The following is an 18,957-nucleotide window of genomic DNA, read 5'->3' as shown; positions in this document are numbered from 1 at the left end:
TTCATCATCATGTAAATATAATGCAACAGTTGTTTATGTTACACGTTTGAGCTACATATGCCATCTTTAGATATTCTGAATAACAACTACTGGGCTTTGCCTGCTTAAAGATTAGTTTTACACCCAACTGCACTCAACAGACCAGGCAGTAAACAAAATCAGTTTAATATGAACTTTATTTGTTAATCAGGTCACAAACATATTTGAAAAGCAAGTTGTCAGGTTGAAAACTAACAAAAAAAAGCAACTGTTAAAGGTGATGAACATGAACAAGAAGACCTGGAACATTTTTAGAGTTATAAAATTAACTTTGTCAAGAAACAACAACTCTTAGTTTCTGTGCCACACAGGTATGGCTGTCTGTCTGGGAGCCACACCAGCACTGCAGGGGATGAAGTAGGAGCTGGTCTTCAGACACTCAGGAGTCAGCTTCAGACACACGAAGCAGAACTCCACCTGGCAGCGAGGACAGATGATGTTCTTGCAGCCCGTCTTGTCGTGCTCCACCTTATGTCCGCAGGTGGGACAGGCCCGGATGGAGGGACAGTTCTCGACCCCCTGGACCTCAGGGAAGGATGTGGTCTTGCAGTTCCTGAGCAGCTGCAGGTCGTGGTTGATGCAGCCGTTATTGTCACAGCGATCGGAGCGCGGAGCCGGACCTTTCCATGGCTTCAAGCACTGCCAGCAGAACTGGACCTCTGCATTCTTATCTGCTGTGCAAACTAAGCACTGAACGCAGAGGTTAGTCAGGTCCTCTCTCTCAATGTAGGAGCTGCAGCCAGGACACTGCAGGGCGAAAAAGAAGAGAAAACAAAAGGAAAGAAGTTACCACATTGTAGAACAATGTTTCATGAATTTGTCTTGAGTTAGCATGATGCTTACGGTTTTAAAATCGCAGTACTCTGTAGCAGCCAGACGGGCCATGTTCTCTTCAAAATGCTGCATTTCTGCAGCGGTCAGAACGGCCAGGCGACGGACCTCTTGATACGACCACAGAGCGTCACACTTGTGCAGGGTGCCGTCCTTCAGAGCTGGGCACTTAAATTTATACTGGCCCTGAAATTTATAATATTTAGGGAACAATATCATTAACTTGAATTGATTGAGTCTTGATATCAAGCATCATTTACATGCACTTAATCCATCTAGTTTTGCACAGCACAACATCCTGAAAGATGAATTTGATGAGTGAAGAGTTCACAGTCCCACTGAGCAGCTCTCTGATTTTTAATGTCAAGTTTATAAATTTGATTTGTGTTGTACTCAGTGACATTTGACAAATTTTACTGGAAAACTACTTAAATCTACACCTCAGGTTAAAATATATTTTAATGCTGGTTGTTAAGAGCTTGCTAAGCATTCCTGTCCTGATGAGAACATACAAAATGTGAGTGGGCGTCTCTTTGGTCTCCTACAGCAGTCCTAGATTCAGTTTGGATCTCTGGTTAGTCCACTACAGAACATATTACAGTAAGAAACATGTTAAAATAAAAAACAACAACTCTATTGTTATGGATTATGATTAACTTGGATATTAACTGTAGGTTCTTCAGCACCAGCCTCTAATTCAAGGCACCATAGATCTGCTGTCATTTGTTGTTTGTTTTAACTGTTTAAAATCTTCTCTCTTGCATTGTTTGCCACCAACATTCAACCATAAATTAAATTTGATAATTAAGATGAAGGTTGAGAAGAGAATTGGATTGAAGTAAATTAAAATAAAGCACTGCATTAAAATTGCTGGATAATTTCAGTGGACATTTTACTTGCAATACATCTTTCTTAGCTTTATAACATTAAATATGAGCATCCTTACTATGTCTTGTATTGGTTATATTGTAATGATGGATCATATGAACTGATTATTGTTGAAAAAAATAAAGAAATGCCTAATTAAAATCATTATTTTGACAGTAAGTCATACTGTTGAAATATGGTACACTGGCCCAGTTTATGGCCCACAACATAAAACTGGGCTGCATGTCTCATCTTGGACTTTATGCTGGATCTTTGCACAGAGTCTTCTCTTCAACAATACATGTGCTAGTGAGAAAACAAAAGTAAATTTTTAACTGTTGGAAAGTACCTGATCCAGCAGGCTGCGACACCACCCAGTGAGGGACTGCGGGGTGACAGCGTGACCGCAGGACATTTCCACCCGGAGACCCTGATCTCCCTCGTCTGGGGCTAAACGGAGCAGAAAACAGACCCAAAAACAAATAATAATAATAATAATAATAATAATAATAATAATAATAATAATAATAATATGCCATCTTGTTTTTTTTAGCTGTCACGACGACACATGGTGTCCTCATGTACCCACTGACTTGCATGTAAGTGTTTTTAAGGTCTCTAAAACAAAACGCTCCTTCCGTTTCTTTGGAAATAAGCAAAGTCACTTCAGCACCAACACAATAACAGTTAACAGGTTCTCACGCATCGGATCCAGAGCATCAGGTCTGTTGACGAACTTCAGCGTCGTGTCTCTGGGGTCGTATCTTTTCTCTTCGTGGCCCTGCGTGGTCATTTTGTTTCTGCTCTGCTCCTCGACTTGAACCAACTTCTGTCCGTCTGCAGCCAAAAGATGTGCCCTAATGGAGCTGCTGCTGCTGCTGCGTCACTTTCAGAGCCAGCTGTTGTTTACTTTCAGTTTCTCTCTTTTGTTTTTCTTCGTGCATTTTAATTGGCACTGATGAAGACGAACCAGTGATGATGAAGAACAACACACAAGAAAGTTAAAACCTTTTATGAACCGAATTAATTTTATATTCACTTGTCAATACAATTTTAACAACATTATTGAGTTTTGTTTACTATATTTGCAGTGATTCCAGTTAAAAGTGACACATGTGGCCCTTATAACTTAAAACATCTGCTGCTTTTTCTCTCTGCCATAGTCGAAAGCAGCACAAGTAATAAATAAAATTACTATACAATTTTTTTTTTCATAGTTTGAGAAGCAACCATGTAATGTAAAGAGTTTGCAAATAACCACAGCCACATCACATGATCTCTGCCGGAAAACAAGGTGATTTCCTGCAATTAATCGTCCCTATAAAATCTGCGATTTATAATCGCAGAACATCATCTACATAACACAATTATTAAGGTGTATCAGTATAAAAAGTCTTTTAATTTATTTATTTATTTTGCCATTGGTCAGATGTACGTATTTTATTTATTCAATTTTTATTATCATCTTTAATCTCCCACACTTTAGGAGATTAAAGTGCAGTATTGTGTTGAATGTGCTTCTCAAAATATACCAACCTGCTGATACCAGCAGGTCATGTGAGAGAAGATAATTACAAGGAAAAACTGAAAGAATAAGAACAGCAAGAGTCCTGCTTTGTGCAAAACAGAAAATAGAAAGTAAAGACTGCTCTGACGTCAGATGCTGTTGCTGTTTGCCCGCATTTCTGACAGCTGTTGGGACAGAGAACCAGACAGGAGCGCAGCGCAGCGCAGATTGCAGGAAGATGGGGAAAATCTACCAGGTCGTGGTTCATGGACTCAGAGGAGAGAAACTGATGATTGACCTCTGCAACACCGAGGAGCAGATGCAGAAAATGACGGTGCGACAGCTGAAGGAAAAGATCGCTGAGAAACTTCCTCAGACCGCAGGTAACTAAAGAGAAGCTCAAAAGGCAACGTGACTCAGTAATGGCAGAATTAATTTGGGAGGCGGTGAGCTGTTCAATATATTGGGTGCACTTTCTCTACGTCTATCTGTGTGCCAGCAGGACGAAAGCTACTTCTTTTCAACTTTATCGACTTTTTTGATCGACAGGTTGGGTTAAGTGGCCATGAAGACAGATTAATGCTCGTTTTTGTAAAATAAAGTAGGTTGTTAAGTAATAATATGTTTACCCAATTCAGAAGTACCTGACCCTTCAATAACAAACATGTTTTTCAAGACCATACTTTGCTTGCAAATCAAAATTGAAAGTAAATTTCATGGTGACTCATATTTTCTCTTATTGGCTTATCAGTGCTGTAATGGTAGAGCTCAGTATTAACTCTATCATTAATACCCAGCAGTTCAAGACCTACTAGTTGGTTTGTTGGTTGGTTTATTTACCTGGTTTGTTTCAGATAAATAAATAAGCCAACTGATGTGTTTAAAGTGCATCTGCATTGTGTGTAACTTACTAAACCTATGGTCTATAGACAAAATCTGAACCGCCTGTGGTGACATAACAGGTTAATTTAGAGCAGGACCATTGAGCACCATTAGGTCAAAAATTAGGAACATTGCAGTGCTTGAATATTCAGACAAATCAAACTGGCTGATTTGTTGAATGTAATACTTTAAAACATGAATGTAGGTCAATGACTATATAGTCTGAGGATCAAGGTAATTTTCTATCCAACATAAATTTCAAGTTTAAGTCAATGCTAAATGCTAACTCTGCTAAATGCTAACTCTGTTAGGAGTATCATCCCAAGATTATAAGCAGCCACTCATTACAAAAATATCTGGCAGGTGTTTTTTTTTAGGTAATACAAAGAAAATAATCTATTAAAGTAACATTTTATATCAGTAAGTTGATACTTTTGAGAATGAATGATCCAGATTAATTGTTTAATAGTACACGTTTAGGTGTGGAAACACCTGTTACAACAACAAAACAAAGGTCTAAAAATCTTGTTATCTGTTCTTCTTCATGACCTTTTAAATTAGCTTTTGATTTGAGTTTGGAAGTAATTGTGTCTCCTCAGCACATTTTTTACTTTCACTTCTTACCATTCTTCAAACAAACAACCTTCCAAAAAATGTAGGGATTAATTTTGACTACAGACTATTTATAATATATATAAAATCTATTTTGAAACCTTGTTGATATCTGTGTTTGCTTTCTTGTTTGTGTTTTTGCAGGAGAGGAGAACCTGCGGCTGATCTTTACGGACAAGCACCTGGAAGGAGACACTACGCTGCTGTCAGAGTACGGGATCCAGCACATGTCCGTCGTCCAGCTGGTGCTGAAGGTTCCTGGAGGACAGATGGCGTAACTGGGACCATCTGGGTCTTCATCTTTCACTGCCGTCGTTGCTACAATCTGCAGGGAATCCTGTTCACTCCTGACTCTTGTTTACAAATATGAAAGCCATAATCACTGCTGAAAAAAAGAATACTGATAATGTTTTTTGTGTATTCACTTGTAATAACCTTCGGATGTTCAAATGTTTTCAACTGTTGCATTAAATAAACATATTTAATGAAATTTTATGTCATTTTTCTTGTGCTGATAATAGAAATCTACACCAAACATAAACATAGCTAAGGAAGTATTTACTGCAAGAAAACAGACTTGAGCAAGAGGATCAAAATGTAGTTTTCAGTTTTATGTTGACAATATTCTGATGTTCACCATTGGATCCAAATCTCATCAGGTGCTTTTTGAGCTCCAACAATGTGTTGAAACAGTTCAGCAGACTTTTAGTGATTTTAAATCAGTGTTCAGAAGTAAAAAGAAAACAAACAAAAAAAACTACCGGAAATACAGATTTTCTTTGAGAAAACTAAATGTTTCAGAGATAAAGCTTAGTTTGTGGGTGTTCTTAAGTAAAATAAAATAAAGTCTTTCTCTAGATGCAACAAAAAGTCTGAGATAGTTCATTGAGTACCTCTAGAAATCTGACCTATAACCCATCTTGCATCTTCACATTATTATATCAAATCACTGTGATATCCACATGTTCAAAACTTTCATGCATTAAAAAACCTATGCATTGCACATCCCCCAGAAAAGTACAGGGAGTTACAATAGTTTAAATAGTTTAAACTTGTCTTAAAGAGAGCTTAACACAGACAGACAGTGTCTTACTCAAAGGGGAAAGAGGTTATAAATGAAATACTGCTATATTCTACTCTATATTTTGTCTTAAGCTAAAATAAAACTGAAGTTTTTAAGACGTAATTTCCACGTCTTTCAGTAAATCTTTATTTAGGCTGAATCACAATCTGGGTGTCAGAGTTTTAACATGGAATCAAAAAGTTTCGATTATTTTTCTTCTTCTTTTTTGATATTTTTTTTTTATGTAACATGTCCGACCGTCCCTGAATGCAACATAGTCTCGGGCGTAATGAGAAGAGAAACAGAAAGTATTTAGAGAGCTTTAGTTACACTTTAACGTGCAAGCAATGTCCGACAGCGTCTAAAAGAAGTTTCGGGTTTTTATATCCAGTGGATGTCAACGAAAGTGTGAATCTCAAGGTAAGTTCGTTGTTTTCTTTTGCGTTTGAGTTTTTGCTATCCCAAAATTTGAACTGCATTTGACTCATCGATTTCGTTGTAGCCTCCACTGTCGATGGGAGGATCACCAGGTGGAAGAAAAAAATGAATCGCTGGTGGAATAAACCTGCAGGTAAAACCTTTATAATATCCTGAGTAATTATGACAAGAGAAGAGTGGGATATAAGTGTCTTAATCAAGCAAGAGTAGCGTTACTTAACAAATACATTACTAAAGTAAAAGTAAAATATTAACAAAAATTGCCCAAATAAAATTTAGTAGGTGTACATGGAGATTTTAAATGCTAAGTGTCTGAAGATAAGAACCAATTTATTTGTTTGCAATAATATAATTAAACATTATGTAAAATCATAGAACACCTTCCCACAAAATAAACACATAAATGCATTCAGTACAAGTGGTGAGCTTTTCTGTATTAATTACCTTCCACAAATTCAGATGCACAGAAAAATTGTACGTAAGTAATAGAATTGTTACTTCTGAAAACTATTACTTAAGAAAAAGCAAACGTCCAATAAAACATTTTCTTTTCCAAAAATTCACTATAGTAAATGTAACTCATTACCATCCACCTCATTTCATGAAATAGTTAGCACTATATGTACCTCATAGTCCTTCAAACTTATTTTGTCACATTACGTCTTCTGTGTATTTTATTGGGAGTTTTAACAATGCAGTGTGCAAATGTTAGGTGGAAGATAAATAATTCCACCTAACTACTGGAATTAGGTGGAATTGTAGAAATAATAACCTGAAAGGCAACAGCTCTACCAACTGTGCCACTATGCAGCCCATGCTTTATAATAAACTTGAAGGCTGTTATTCAGGATTGTTTTCCTGTTGAAAGGAGAACCTCCACCCCACTCCCAAGAATATTTTTAGCTTCTAGGTTTTTTTTGCAGCATTTGTTTGTATTTAGGTCTGTCCACCATTCCATAATGCTCTGAACAAGTTGGTAAAACCAGCACAGAGCATGATGCTGCCAACCTCACTGTGGGGATGATGTTTTAGTTTATTCTCTACCATGTGTATGTAGGCAAAGAGTTTAATTTTCCTGGACCCCTCTGATCACCTGGGATTTCTGTTTATGTATCCAAGAGATGTTTTATTTTAAAAACGTACTTTGTATAGACTTGCTGTGTTATTGAGGTGAACAGTATAACCCAACGTTTTATATAACAGAACACTGTCTGACATTTCATTTGCATTTGCGATCCAAATCCACCAGAAACTAAGTACCACGGTTTGTACAACCACGGGGCAACATGCTACCTGAACAGTGTGCTGCAGGTTCTGTTCATGACCGAAGAATTCAGGGAAGCTGTGATCAGGTTGGTTTTTAGAGTTTGTAGCAGTTACTATATGTGAAGGGAATATTTTGAAGTCCACAGTGGACATTAATTTGTCGTTTTGTTTTAGATTGACCAATCCCAGTAAGGAGCACATTGATCACCACCTTAGACAATTGTTTGAAGAATTATCGCACCGGACAGCAGATCCATATGATATATTAAGAGCTCTAGAAGTCAACAATGGTATGACATTGAAGAGGAAGATTCCTTTTTACTTTTTATTGTAAAATAATATGGGTCATAAGTGTAGTTATAATTGTTTTGCATTCAAATTATCATCATAATGGATGATTATGAATTTAAAATACAAAATTGTGTTATAATTCATCAAGTCTTATTTTATTGAGTCAATTACTGCATTTTTGTATGTCTTGACTTCTCCCAGTGCGTGAGCAGCAAGATGCAGCAGAATACTTTGAGAGGATCTTAAGGAAGACCAGTGGAAATGCAGCAAAGGTACATTTACCAGTTGCAAACACTGTATATAAGGCGTAAGAGTAAATATACTCTATATGCGTGCTTATAAATGCATACGTAAGAAAGGCCTCTTCACTTGCTGTTTTTAAGTCCCTTCTTAAGACCCATCTTCTTTCTTTGGCTTTTGGCACAGTCTGAGATGTTTCACTTTGTTTTATTCTGTCTGTATATTAATATGTATTCGATCTTTTCTATTTTATAATTGCATTGTATTTTATGATTGTGTATAGCACTTTGGTCCTGTTGGTGCATAAAGTGCTTTATAAATAAAATTGGTATGGTATGGTACGTATGTGGTTTGTTTGTGTGTTTCAGATCTTTCATGGACGGCTGAGTCACAGGACCGAGTGTTTAAACTGTCAGACAGTGACTGACAGTGAAGGTCCGTTCTGGCATCTTCCTCTTGAACTGGAAGATTCGCCTGGTGAAAACTACAGCGTGGTGAGAATCTGACAAGTTAATATTTTACTGTTGCAAGTTACTGTTGAACTTTAACTTGTGTTAAAGTTCATATAAACTGACATGTTTTTCCACAATAGAACAACATAAAATGGATCATGCTTAATTTTGAAAAATATATCGGAAAATAAGTGTAATTTAATCATATTTAAACTCTGGAGTACGGCTTTGAAAACCACACTGGCCATAAAAAAGTAAAGGAACTGATCGCTGACTGTTAACATCTAAAATTTAACTGTAAATAAAGTATGTCTGCAGTAATTTTCTGCCATGTTTCCTTATAACAAGCTTTATTATTGAACTCTTTATCACACTTTTAAACTTCCTTACTGCCTGAAAAGCTGAACAACATACTGTACCTGCAACAAACCCACCACTTTACCATCCAAATGCTGGAATCCCATGGAGCTTTACAACATTTGATTCTAAAATGCCTATTTTAGAATGAGCAATCATTTTCCCTATTTAGCTCACAGATAGGGTTAATTGAACTTTCTTAATCTATACAAGGGCTTTAAAAACTGTTCTCTCTTATGGAACTTTTTAACATTTTGTGCTTTTGTCTGATAGTCCAATAAATATGGTTCATAACTGTGTAGTGAGAACAATATGGTTTTCATAGCTTTGCATGTATAAAGGATGAAATATTTTCTGATTCTTCTTTGCAAAGAATCTCAAACTCAGTCAGTTTGGATGGATAGCAAACATGATATTTGTTTACTGAAACACCTTGACAAACGTCTGTGTCTATTTAAACCTAAACAAGGACACTAAAAGTTTTGACTGGATACATTGGAGCCAATGAAAAGAAGATAAATAGGAGGAATATGATCTCTTTAATTGTCATCAAAATTACAGTGTTATTAATTATTATTTACTTATAAATATATTAGAAATGCTTGTCTGAACCTATAACTTGGTAAAGTCAGTCAAAAGTCTTTTCTAACTGTTAAGTGCTTCTTTTTGAGAATTTTTTCCCCCTGTAGACGTAATACAGTTTCCTGTTTTTAGGAGAACGGCATCAATATGTTTTTCACACCAACTATATTCAATGGAGATAACCAGGTGTACTGTGAAATCTGTGATGTTAAAGTTGATGCTACCAGAGTGAGTGAATATTTAGAAAGTTTCAGTTTTTTTGATACATTTTGAAACACAGCAATATTTTAGCAATCTTTTTCAGCAACAAGGTATATCTGATTTGTTTTTTCAGAAATATGTAATAACTCAACATCCAGATGTTCTGCTTCTGATGCTGAAGAGGTTTGACTTTAGCTACCAGTTCATGTCTTACATCAAAATCCACTGTAAAGCTGATGTTCCTCACACCATTAGGATTCCAGAGGTAGAAAAATATCTTTTATATAGTTTTTATTTAGAACTAGTCATATTGCAGAATTGTTTTGTTTATTTCATTCCTGATTTTGACTAATATTCTTGTATGTTGATCAGAATCAGACGTATGAGCTCTATGCAGTTGTGGAGCATTTTGGAGATCTGAGAGGAGGACATTATCACGCAAAAATCAAGTCCAAGGATGAAGGAGGCAAATGGTTCGTCTTTGATGACAGTTCGGTCACGCAGGTAAAACCAATTAAAACTTTTTCTTCACCATAAAAAGATTTTGCTCAACAGTCGAGTTGTGAAAGAATGCATTGCAGGACAAAAGCAATTAATCATGTGATGTCTTTGCTTTTTCCTTCAGCGAAGCAAAAGTCCTTTTCCTGACAATGTGGATGTTGTACAGTAAGTGTTAAAGAGAGATGACTTTTATTATACTGCACAAAAGATCACATCACAAATTTTCACCTTTTACCATTTACCTGGCATTGCAACCCCTTTACCTAAAGTCAATTAGGACTTCAACTCCATCGTTTAACACGAGCATCTCTCACTAACAAATCATCTGCATTTTTCTGAAAAACCTTAAATACTCTCAGTTACTTGATGTATGTGGTTTCTGGAACACATTTCAGTCTGGAACAATGTGTCCCATTTCATTGTTGCTTGATAAATCAATGCTTGATTTATTGTTTACAGATGCAGACTAAGACCTTGGAGAGGATTAGAGTCAAAGTTCACTGTCAGTGCACTGCTGTTGAACAAAGACAGACATAGTTTCTCCAGAAAAATCTTAAAAACAGCATCAGCTTTATAAGTTTAATATTTGTTTTTTCCTGTTATTTTGTATGGATTGTGTGGTAAAAACGGGACCAAACTGCAGATAAGAGCTTGGTAGCAGCACAGGGAGTTTAAGTTTCTGCTTCTGCCTTCAAACATGTTAATTCACATTTATATACGTATTGTCACCTTTCTCTTCATTTCTCTTCTAGATCCCACAGTGCTTATCTTCTATTTTATAGGAGGAAAGGTGAGAATTACAGTACCTGCTGCATTTTCAGATAATATGTTGTGCAGTGCTGTATTATTAATAACTACTGAATTTTAATTTAACTTATTCTTCTACTGTCTTGTCTAATTGATTATGAAAATCCAGGAACGGAAGAAATGATGCGGAGCTCCAATCCAGACCCCAAATGTGTTCATGCAAAGAGTAACGTACATGCTGGACCAAATAATTACCAAGTATTTCATGATAACACAACTCAAGGTGTTACAAAACATGAGGATTATGACCTCAAGGTACGTGGAAAAGCCAAGCAGGGGGATGATAAGGATATTTGCTCTATTCAGCATAAAGGCAGGGATCATGTACCAGTGGAGCAAACTGTGTCTAAAGAAAACCAACCAGACACTCGAGGTTTTAAACTTCGTCAAAGCAAAAACCCTCCTGTTCATGCTGCACCTAATATACCAGATGACATGATTGATTTACATGGATCATCTGAAGGAAAGTCTGATGAGAATAAACAGATATATGAGGGACAAAAACATGAGAGAGCAAACAGTCATGCTCAGGACAAAACCACAATGGATGCCAACTCTACCGAGCAGGTAAAACCTGTTCTCCCTGCTTATGATCAGATTCAAGTCAATGATCACAAAAAGCAAAAAGCAAATGTCTTTGAAGATACACAAGCTAACCTTAATGATGATTTTAAACCTAAAACGGATTACCAAAGTGAGATCAGATATGAAAATGAGCAGAAAAGAGAGACAGATAAATATTTGAACGATGGATCTGCACGGCATCATGTTGGTAAAGGATCTGGTTATGTTCCTCAAAGCAAACACAAATATAAGGAAAATAATCAAAAGGATGGTGAGAAAAATGAAGCACATAAATTTACTAAAAATTGCAACAAGTCAGCTGAAAGGAGTATATCAACCTGTCCCTCTTCCTCTTTTAAAAAAGAGGAAGAGGGACAAACTGGTTCTACTCAAGCTAGTTGTTATCTGGATAGCAGAGAAGCTGATGGAAGTAAAGAGAGGAAACCAAAACTTGGTCATATCGTAGATCCCCACACGATCTACAAAGACCACAAAGAGCACAGTGAAAATATCAATACTGATATGAGAAAACTATCAGTGATAAATCCATTGGCTCTGAAGAACGGAAACACTGAACCAGAAGCCAAAGGTGAACAGAAAGATTATGGTTCGAAGACCCACACCAAAAGTCAGGAAACTGAAAAATATATTGAGGATTTTCACAAGCAATCTGGATCAGGAAAAAAAGAGAGTCTGAAAGGGAACCAAGCAGCAGACAGGGAGAGAAAAACAAGCCAGGGAGATTATCAAGCAAATACAAAAAAAGGAGTTAAGAGTTCTGCAGATGGGCAGCATAGATTTCTTCAATATAAAGTAATCGAAGAAGTAAATGGCAGCAGTACTGGTAATAAAATTATGACAAGAACAATCTCACAGGGTTTCATTAAACGGAAGGAAGAAAATAATACAGAACAGCACATAACTGAAGAACAAAGACACCTGACTTTGGTTGAACGAAAACACACAACCAGGTCAAACAGAAGACAACATAAAAATCTTAGAAAAATAAAACATTCAAATCTTTCCTCACTGAAAGAATTCCCTAATACATGGCTTGAGGTGGCTAGGACAGATGATTCTTTAAAAAGAAGAAGGTTTCTTAAAACCAAGTGGCCGTATTGATAACGTAAAATGAATCAACACACACAGAAGAAAAAATAAAAAGAGATCAGCTATGTCTTGTTTACCCATTTCGACCAACAAATGTGCAAATCATGAATCAGAATAAAATGTTTATGAGGTCAGCAGAACTCTGGTGGTTTAGCTTACTGGGAACCATTCTGGAGGTGCAAGCATAGAAAACAAAACCTAGACTGAGATTTTGTTTCAGCTGTTTGTTGTAAATACAGCCATCTGGTTTGGTAATTCTTGTCTCATTGTTTCTGTCAATAATAGCTCAATATTATAAAGCCAATAGGATCAATTGTTCTGTGATTACCTGCAAAACGACACAATAAAAGCCATTTTCGTTGTTCGATAAACTGACTTCACTAAAAAGCTTGTTTGTTGCCTCAACTTACAATTGAGAGAAAAATCACTTTTTCATGCAAAGGCGACAAAAAATAAAACATTTGTTTTCACTGTTATTCACGTTCACTGTGTAAACAGTGTAATAAACGTGAAGCTGGGTTTGGAAATATGGGCATGCAAAGTTTTCAACAGTGCACTGAAGAAAAAAAATGACTTGTGTGTATATTTCATTCAGAGACTTTATGAGAGGCACTGGAAACAATGTGGTCAAATTAATTTGATAAACTACTGAATGTTGAACCAGCAACATTTTGACATTGTATAACTTAGATTCTGAGGCATTTGGGTTGTGTTTTTATTGAAAGGGGTTCAGATTTACATGTGTTATTCAAAGACGGACTCTGATGTGATAATGGCATCTGGTTGGTTTATTTATTTATTTTCAATAGAATGACCAATAAATGCATCATTGTGATTGGATCATGATATCCCATCAGAGTTTGTTTACATCACTATATGCATTTCATGTTCAGGGTCAGTTTAAGCTCCACTTTTTCTTGGTGCTTCATCACTGTGTAACATAACCACTATGTTTTTTTTTTGTTTTGTTTTTTTTCCTGGATAAATACATTGAAGAGTAAATGTATCATTTATCTTCGATGCTTTGGATTTTTTGTTTGGATTGGGACTTTGGATTAACACGGAAAAATTCTCCCAGGATATGGAACTCTTTTGTGGACAATATTCGCATTAAAAAGGATCGGAAATATTTGGACATTTAACCATTTGGGTTTCTTTACTAAAATGAACTGAGTGAATTAAATCTCACCTAAACTTATTTTTGAGGGATTTTGCGTTACTGATTTATTTATCAGAATAACTATTATTATTTTCTCAATTTGTGGGTTTTGTAATAAATCATTGTTGCTAAAACTCAGCAAAATTTCATATTGAGTGGTTGGCTATTTATGTACTTCTCAATTTAACTGGTGTAACATATTTACCTGATGCCCACATCAGGTAAATATGAACTCACAAATACACCCCCCATCCCCCTTGAGTGTATTTGTGAGTTCTGCTTTAAATAGAAGCAGAATTTTACAACTCGGTCTTTTTTCTTTCTTCTTCTCCTCTGTTGTTGACTAGTGTCATGGTGATGGTACAAGCAGCACTACAGGTGCATGCATGGTGGGACTAACTTCTAGAAATATAAGCATGTGTCTGGTGATTGATAAAAATAGCCTAGTTGTGCAACATTTGTATTCATCTTAATTAACATCTGTGAAGAATACATATGAAGACAATTAAAGGAAGAATTTAAGAAAAATATAAATGTGTTGTCATTTGCTTTTTTATATCACTTGATGGATGTGCTCGTGGAAGTTTGTTTCTTTTTGAACGAGTGACATATTATGTGTATAAGGGCAGCACTGTTGTACAGAAAAGCAAGGATTGTTGCATAGATGATATTGTTGTATTAGGGATTTTTTTGTTTATTATTAGATAATAATTCAATATGTGATTAAATGCCGTGAATTGCAAAATGTAAAGGTTTGCATTGATTTTAAGTTTTAATTAGAATTTTTAGTTTTCTGATTTCCTGTAATAAACTTGAATTATCAACCAAATATTTTCAAGATACGTTTCTTTTTCATTGTTTGCTGGAATTGCTTTCCGAATCATTTTCCACTAGGTTTATCCAAACAGCAATTTGTGTATTTATCTGTGGTTTTATCATTTTAGGGTGGGCCTAGTTGTTAATTTGAACCCATTAGATCTCTGAGTTGATCATTTGCAAATAATGTGTTGCAAAAGTGTAGCACACAGAAGCTAAAGAACCTGGAGAAGTTCATTTAAAAAGATGTACCGCAAAAAGAGCTTATTTACAGTACTTATATATTTTAAAACTGCATCTATAAATATCCTGGATCACCCACAGAAGATTCTGTCTGATATCTCCAGGTCCAGTGTAATAAATCTCACACTATTAAGGCAGCCAAATAATAATTATGCTATATTTGTTATTAAAGCAGCCATGTTATTTGGCTGCTTTGCAGTAAGGCACGTTTTTATCAAAAGGACTCATGTACTATGACACTCTGACCTGGAAAATCAGGAAAGAATTCAGATTTGCAAAGATGTGGAAATAATAATGGAAATGTTCCAGCTCTGGACGATTCCAGTCAGGAGACCGGACAAAGAGCGGACTGGATTGGTTGAGAACTCTGCACATGGGAGGTAATGATGAACTGGCTGGAAAATAATAAAACTAACTTTCAATAAAGTTATGAAATAATCTTTTGTAATATAAATTGGACTCTAACTACAAATGTATGCAGCTTAACATGCTAATTGCATGTGAAAACAATTCCCTGTTTTCACATATTATGTTGAATCTCCAGCACAGTTTCCAGATTTTTATCATGAAAATCCAGTATGTAGATGTAATTTCTCCTCAATTTCACAGTTATACACTGTGTTGTGATGGACTATCATACAAAAGCACAGTAATGTAATAACAATTAAAATACTTAAATATATGAGAAGTTTATAAGAGCCTTGCTGTCTTCCAACATAATTTAAAATACTGGGTCCATCTTAGACATGCTTCCATTCTCAGAACCACTGTTTTAATGAATGTAGGATTCAGGACAAAAGTGAAAACATTGCAGAATCCTAGCTAGCTAGTTGTAGCTAGTTATAGCAAAAAAAAAACATTTAATCAAAATCTATTAATTTAATTTAATTAATTCAAACACTACACTTTACCACAGTTCAAGGCAGTGTAAATATGCAGGGATTAACACAATAGCTAAATTCCATCCTTTGCTCTAGGACAAGTAAACAGAAAAAGCAAAACACCTTCCTACATAATTCACAGGACAGAACTGAGTACACATAGTTCTACTGAAAGAAGTTTAAAAAAATAACATCAGCAAAATAAACCTTTTACAAGAAATAACTAACCAGCCGACAGAAACACAGGATACAAAAACTTCCGTTATAAGCAGTGGAAGACATTATAAATGGGTACATAACTGGTTTGCTTTTGGTTTTCACTCTGATATATTCTGTTCCACGAATGTGCGCCTCTAATAAGCGCCACCTTCTGGATAAACTGTGTTCTGCGCCTCAGGATGTTACAGTCTCCTTTGGTTTGTGCTCTGGTTTTTATTTTATTATTCCTTTTATGAATTAAATCATCTAATGGTGGCGGGACAGGCCCATTCAAAACTTTAAAAGTAAGTCAGTCATCATAATATATTAAGAATCGAGGGATAAAATATTATGCTTACTAATGATTTTACAGAAATGAAAATGAAATAGTTTCTTGTCAAAGGCTTTTGTTTTTCTTTTAAAGAGACATGATGAGTTTTTTTGTTACTTGCAGTTGTATGTGTCCAGGTTGTATAGCTGTATGTTATATGAGAAAAAAAAATCATTGCATGCATCTAATTCTAGCTGACTGTATGGTGAGAAAAAAATCTTGTATGGTGCGAGTTTGCTAAACTGAATTTTATGACATTTGCTTAACATGATTTTTAAAAGTCAGATTTGAGTCAAACATATTCCAATATATTTACATTTTTCAACAAACAAAAGCTCAGCTTGTGTTGGTTTTGTTGTAAAACTTGCAGAATTTTCAGACTTGTCTTTTCCATCCTTGGGTCATATGTCCTGACCTAGGCGAAATTGGTGAATATGCAATAAACACATTCATTGTGTCACGTAAAAGAAATTTTTTCTAACATTTATATTTTCTTACTATCAGTTTTGCACTGGTAAGTTACAGGCAGTGTATGTCTAAAGAGTGATACTATGCACAAAGTGCTTTTATTAGCTTTTTTTTTTGGTATCTATTGCCCGTCTTATAAATGTGGGTTTGTTACCTAGGAGTTTGAGTGCACTTTTACACCCTGAGATAAAATAGATGGAGCTACATAACATGACCCACAAGGCAAACAGAAACCTCTCACACATTGAAGACTGAAGTTAGGTAGTTTCCAGCTCTTATCTGGTGGTGCCAAACAAGGACAATTACAGTGAGGAAATGTATTACATGAAATAAAAAGAGATTCTAACTCTTGCTGTTTGTGCCATTGTCTTGTCTGGAAGGAAAAGCTGCCTTTCAGTAATTACCACTGAGCTTTAAAGAAATCCAGCTGCACAGGACTTCAAACAGTAGCACAATTTCTAGTGAGTGAAATGCATCAGAAATAAATATAACAATTAAGTTTATCATCTCACAGTAGATTCTGAACAACAGTAGAGATTATAGAAGCACAGAGGATTGAGTTATGGTTCATTATTTCATCCTCGTGTTCTTGGATTCTCTGATACATTCTGCATTACTCTGTACACAGGAAACATAGTCACTATTATCATGAAGACTTTCAGACTCAAAGAGCAACAGCGCCTCCCAGTGGTCAGTAAAACTGAGGGTTTCTGCAACTCGGGCCTGTTGTGGACCATTATTGTTTAAATAAACCAGTGGAAATACGAAAAATGAGTTATTACCTTGTGTGATTATTTCTGTTTGACTTCAATATTTTAATCACGTTAAATATGTCTGTTTATTGTTTTCTATGACTCCTGTCCTTTCACAGCTGCATGTTTCCTAACTTCAAACACAACAGACCACATTCTTTGGTGTTGAGACGAGAACAAGTATTCATACAAGTTTTCATTTACAATAAACTGAAAACCTGAACACAATAAATGATAAAGTAAAAGATTAAAAAACTGTTAACTAAAACAGCTAACATTCAGGGAATATTTTATTCAGCTAAATATATTCTTAGACAATAAATGCTGTTATAATCTATTAATAAAACACTGCAAACATTCAGATAAGTTGGTTTTACATAATTACAATTCAGAACATCAAACTGTTCTGACAGGTTTCCTGCAGTCGCTGCAGAAGAAGAAGTGCTGTTTATATTCAGCACTTAAAACAAAGTTTGGTTCATAACTGTAAACAGAAAAATGTTTTAACTTAAACAGCCACCTCTAATGTAGGCAATCTTACTTTTACTGAACCTGTCACTGACTGATTGTAGCAGTCGTCTTTAGAGCTGGTGTCTATGTGTGTGGCAACAAGTTTTGCAGTGTGGTGATGCTGTAAGCTTGATGTTCTGTGGTACACCAGTTCTTGTAATGTTTGCACTTGACTGGAATTTGTCTGTGTGATTCAACTGATTTTGATTTGAGCTGAATTTTTATTTAGTGTCTTGTGTTGTGAATTGACACAGTATGAACTGATTCAAACCGACTAAACCCATGAAATAAAATATTTGTAGTCCCAGAGGATTGAATACAAAATATTAAGGGTGACCTTTGGCAATTAGATAAAACATTGTACCTTTACACTTTGGGATATTTTGTGTTGTAAAATGTATCTGCAGAACTTTCAGACTAATATTTTCCATTAACATATCTTATCCATGACGGTAAACACCAATCCTGCATATCACACCACCTTCAGGGAAATCACCATAAATTTCTAATCTTTTATCTCTTAAGTTTCTCCTGGCAACTGAAGGAAGGTACATGATTAAATAATGATGATATGCTTAACAGGTCTAATTATGGCTGTTGGTTTCTATTGCTCTCACTCTAGAAGCATCAGATATGATCCGACAAGCAAACAGAAACCATTATGGTTACATAACAACCAAGCCAGGTGAGTTAGGTAGTTTCCAGTAATCGTTTGGTTGGCGCCAAATGAAGACAATTACAATAAGGAAATACATGTCAGAGGAAGTAAAGCAGGCTGCTTATGCCAAATTTAGCATTTTCTTACCTGTAAGGAAGTATTGTCTTCCAGATAGTTTTTACATTTGAACTTTTTCCAACTTGGGAAATTTTCTTCTTTGTGAATTTCCAACTTATAACATTCAAGGTGTTTAGGGCAGATTTTAATTATTATTATTATTATGATTATTATGATTATTATTATTATTATTATTAATAATAATAATAATAAT

General features: G+C 35.5%; 2 protein-coding genes across 2 annotated transcripts; one reads left to right on the top strand and one right to left on the bottom strand.

The window, feature by feature from the left end:
* Nucleotides 1–159: 159 nt before the first annotated feature.
* On the bottom strand, nt 160–2,627 carry LOC103137583 (probable E3 ubiquitin-protein ligase ARI5). The gene is made up of 4 exons (XM_007551389.2): nt 2,440–2,627; nt 2,087–2,187; nt 883–1,056; nt 160–786 (listed from the first exon to the last, which is right to left on the bottom strand). The coding sequence occupies exons 1-4, from the start codon at nt 2,528–2,530 to the stop codon at nt 331–333; spliced, it is 822 nt and encodes a 273-aa protein (XP_007551451.1). The 5' UTR covers nt 2,531–2,627; the 3' UTR covers nt 160–330.
* A 3,500-nt stretch (nt 2,628–6,127) lies between these two features.
* On the top strand, nt 6,128–8,759 carry LOC103137580 (ubiquitin carboxyl-terminal hydrolase 46). The gene is made up of 6 exons (XM_007551386.2): nt 6,128–6,221; nt 6,304–6,372; nt 7,489–7,591; nt 7,680–7,795; nt 7,998–8,068; nt 8,405–8,759. The coding sequence occupies exons 2-6, from the start codon at nt 6,345–6,347 to the stop codon at nt 8,540–8,542; spliced, it is 456 nt and encodes a 151-aa protein (XP_007551448.2). The 5' UTR covers nt 6,128–6,221; nt 6,304–6,344; the 3' UTR covers nt 8,543–8,759.
* The last annotated feature ends 10,198 nt before the right edge of the window (nt 8,760–18,957 follow it).

The sequence above is a fragment of the Poecilia formosa genome, unplaced genomic scaffold (genome assembly GCF_000485575.1).
Source record: "Poecilia formosa unplaced genomic scaffold, Poecilia_formosa-5.1.2 Scaffold41, whole genome shotgun sequence".
In the NCBI taxonomy this organism is placed as follows: domain Eukaryota; kingdom Metazoa; phylum Chordata; class Actinopteri; order Cyprinodontiformes; family Poeciliidae; genus Poecilia; species Poecilia formosa.
Note: the sequence above shows the minus strand (reverse complement) of the source record. Positions and strands in the feature narration are given on the sequence as shown.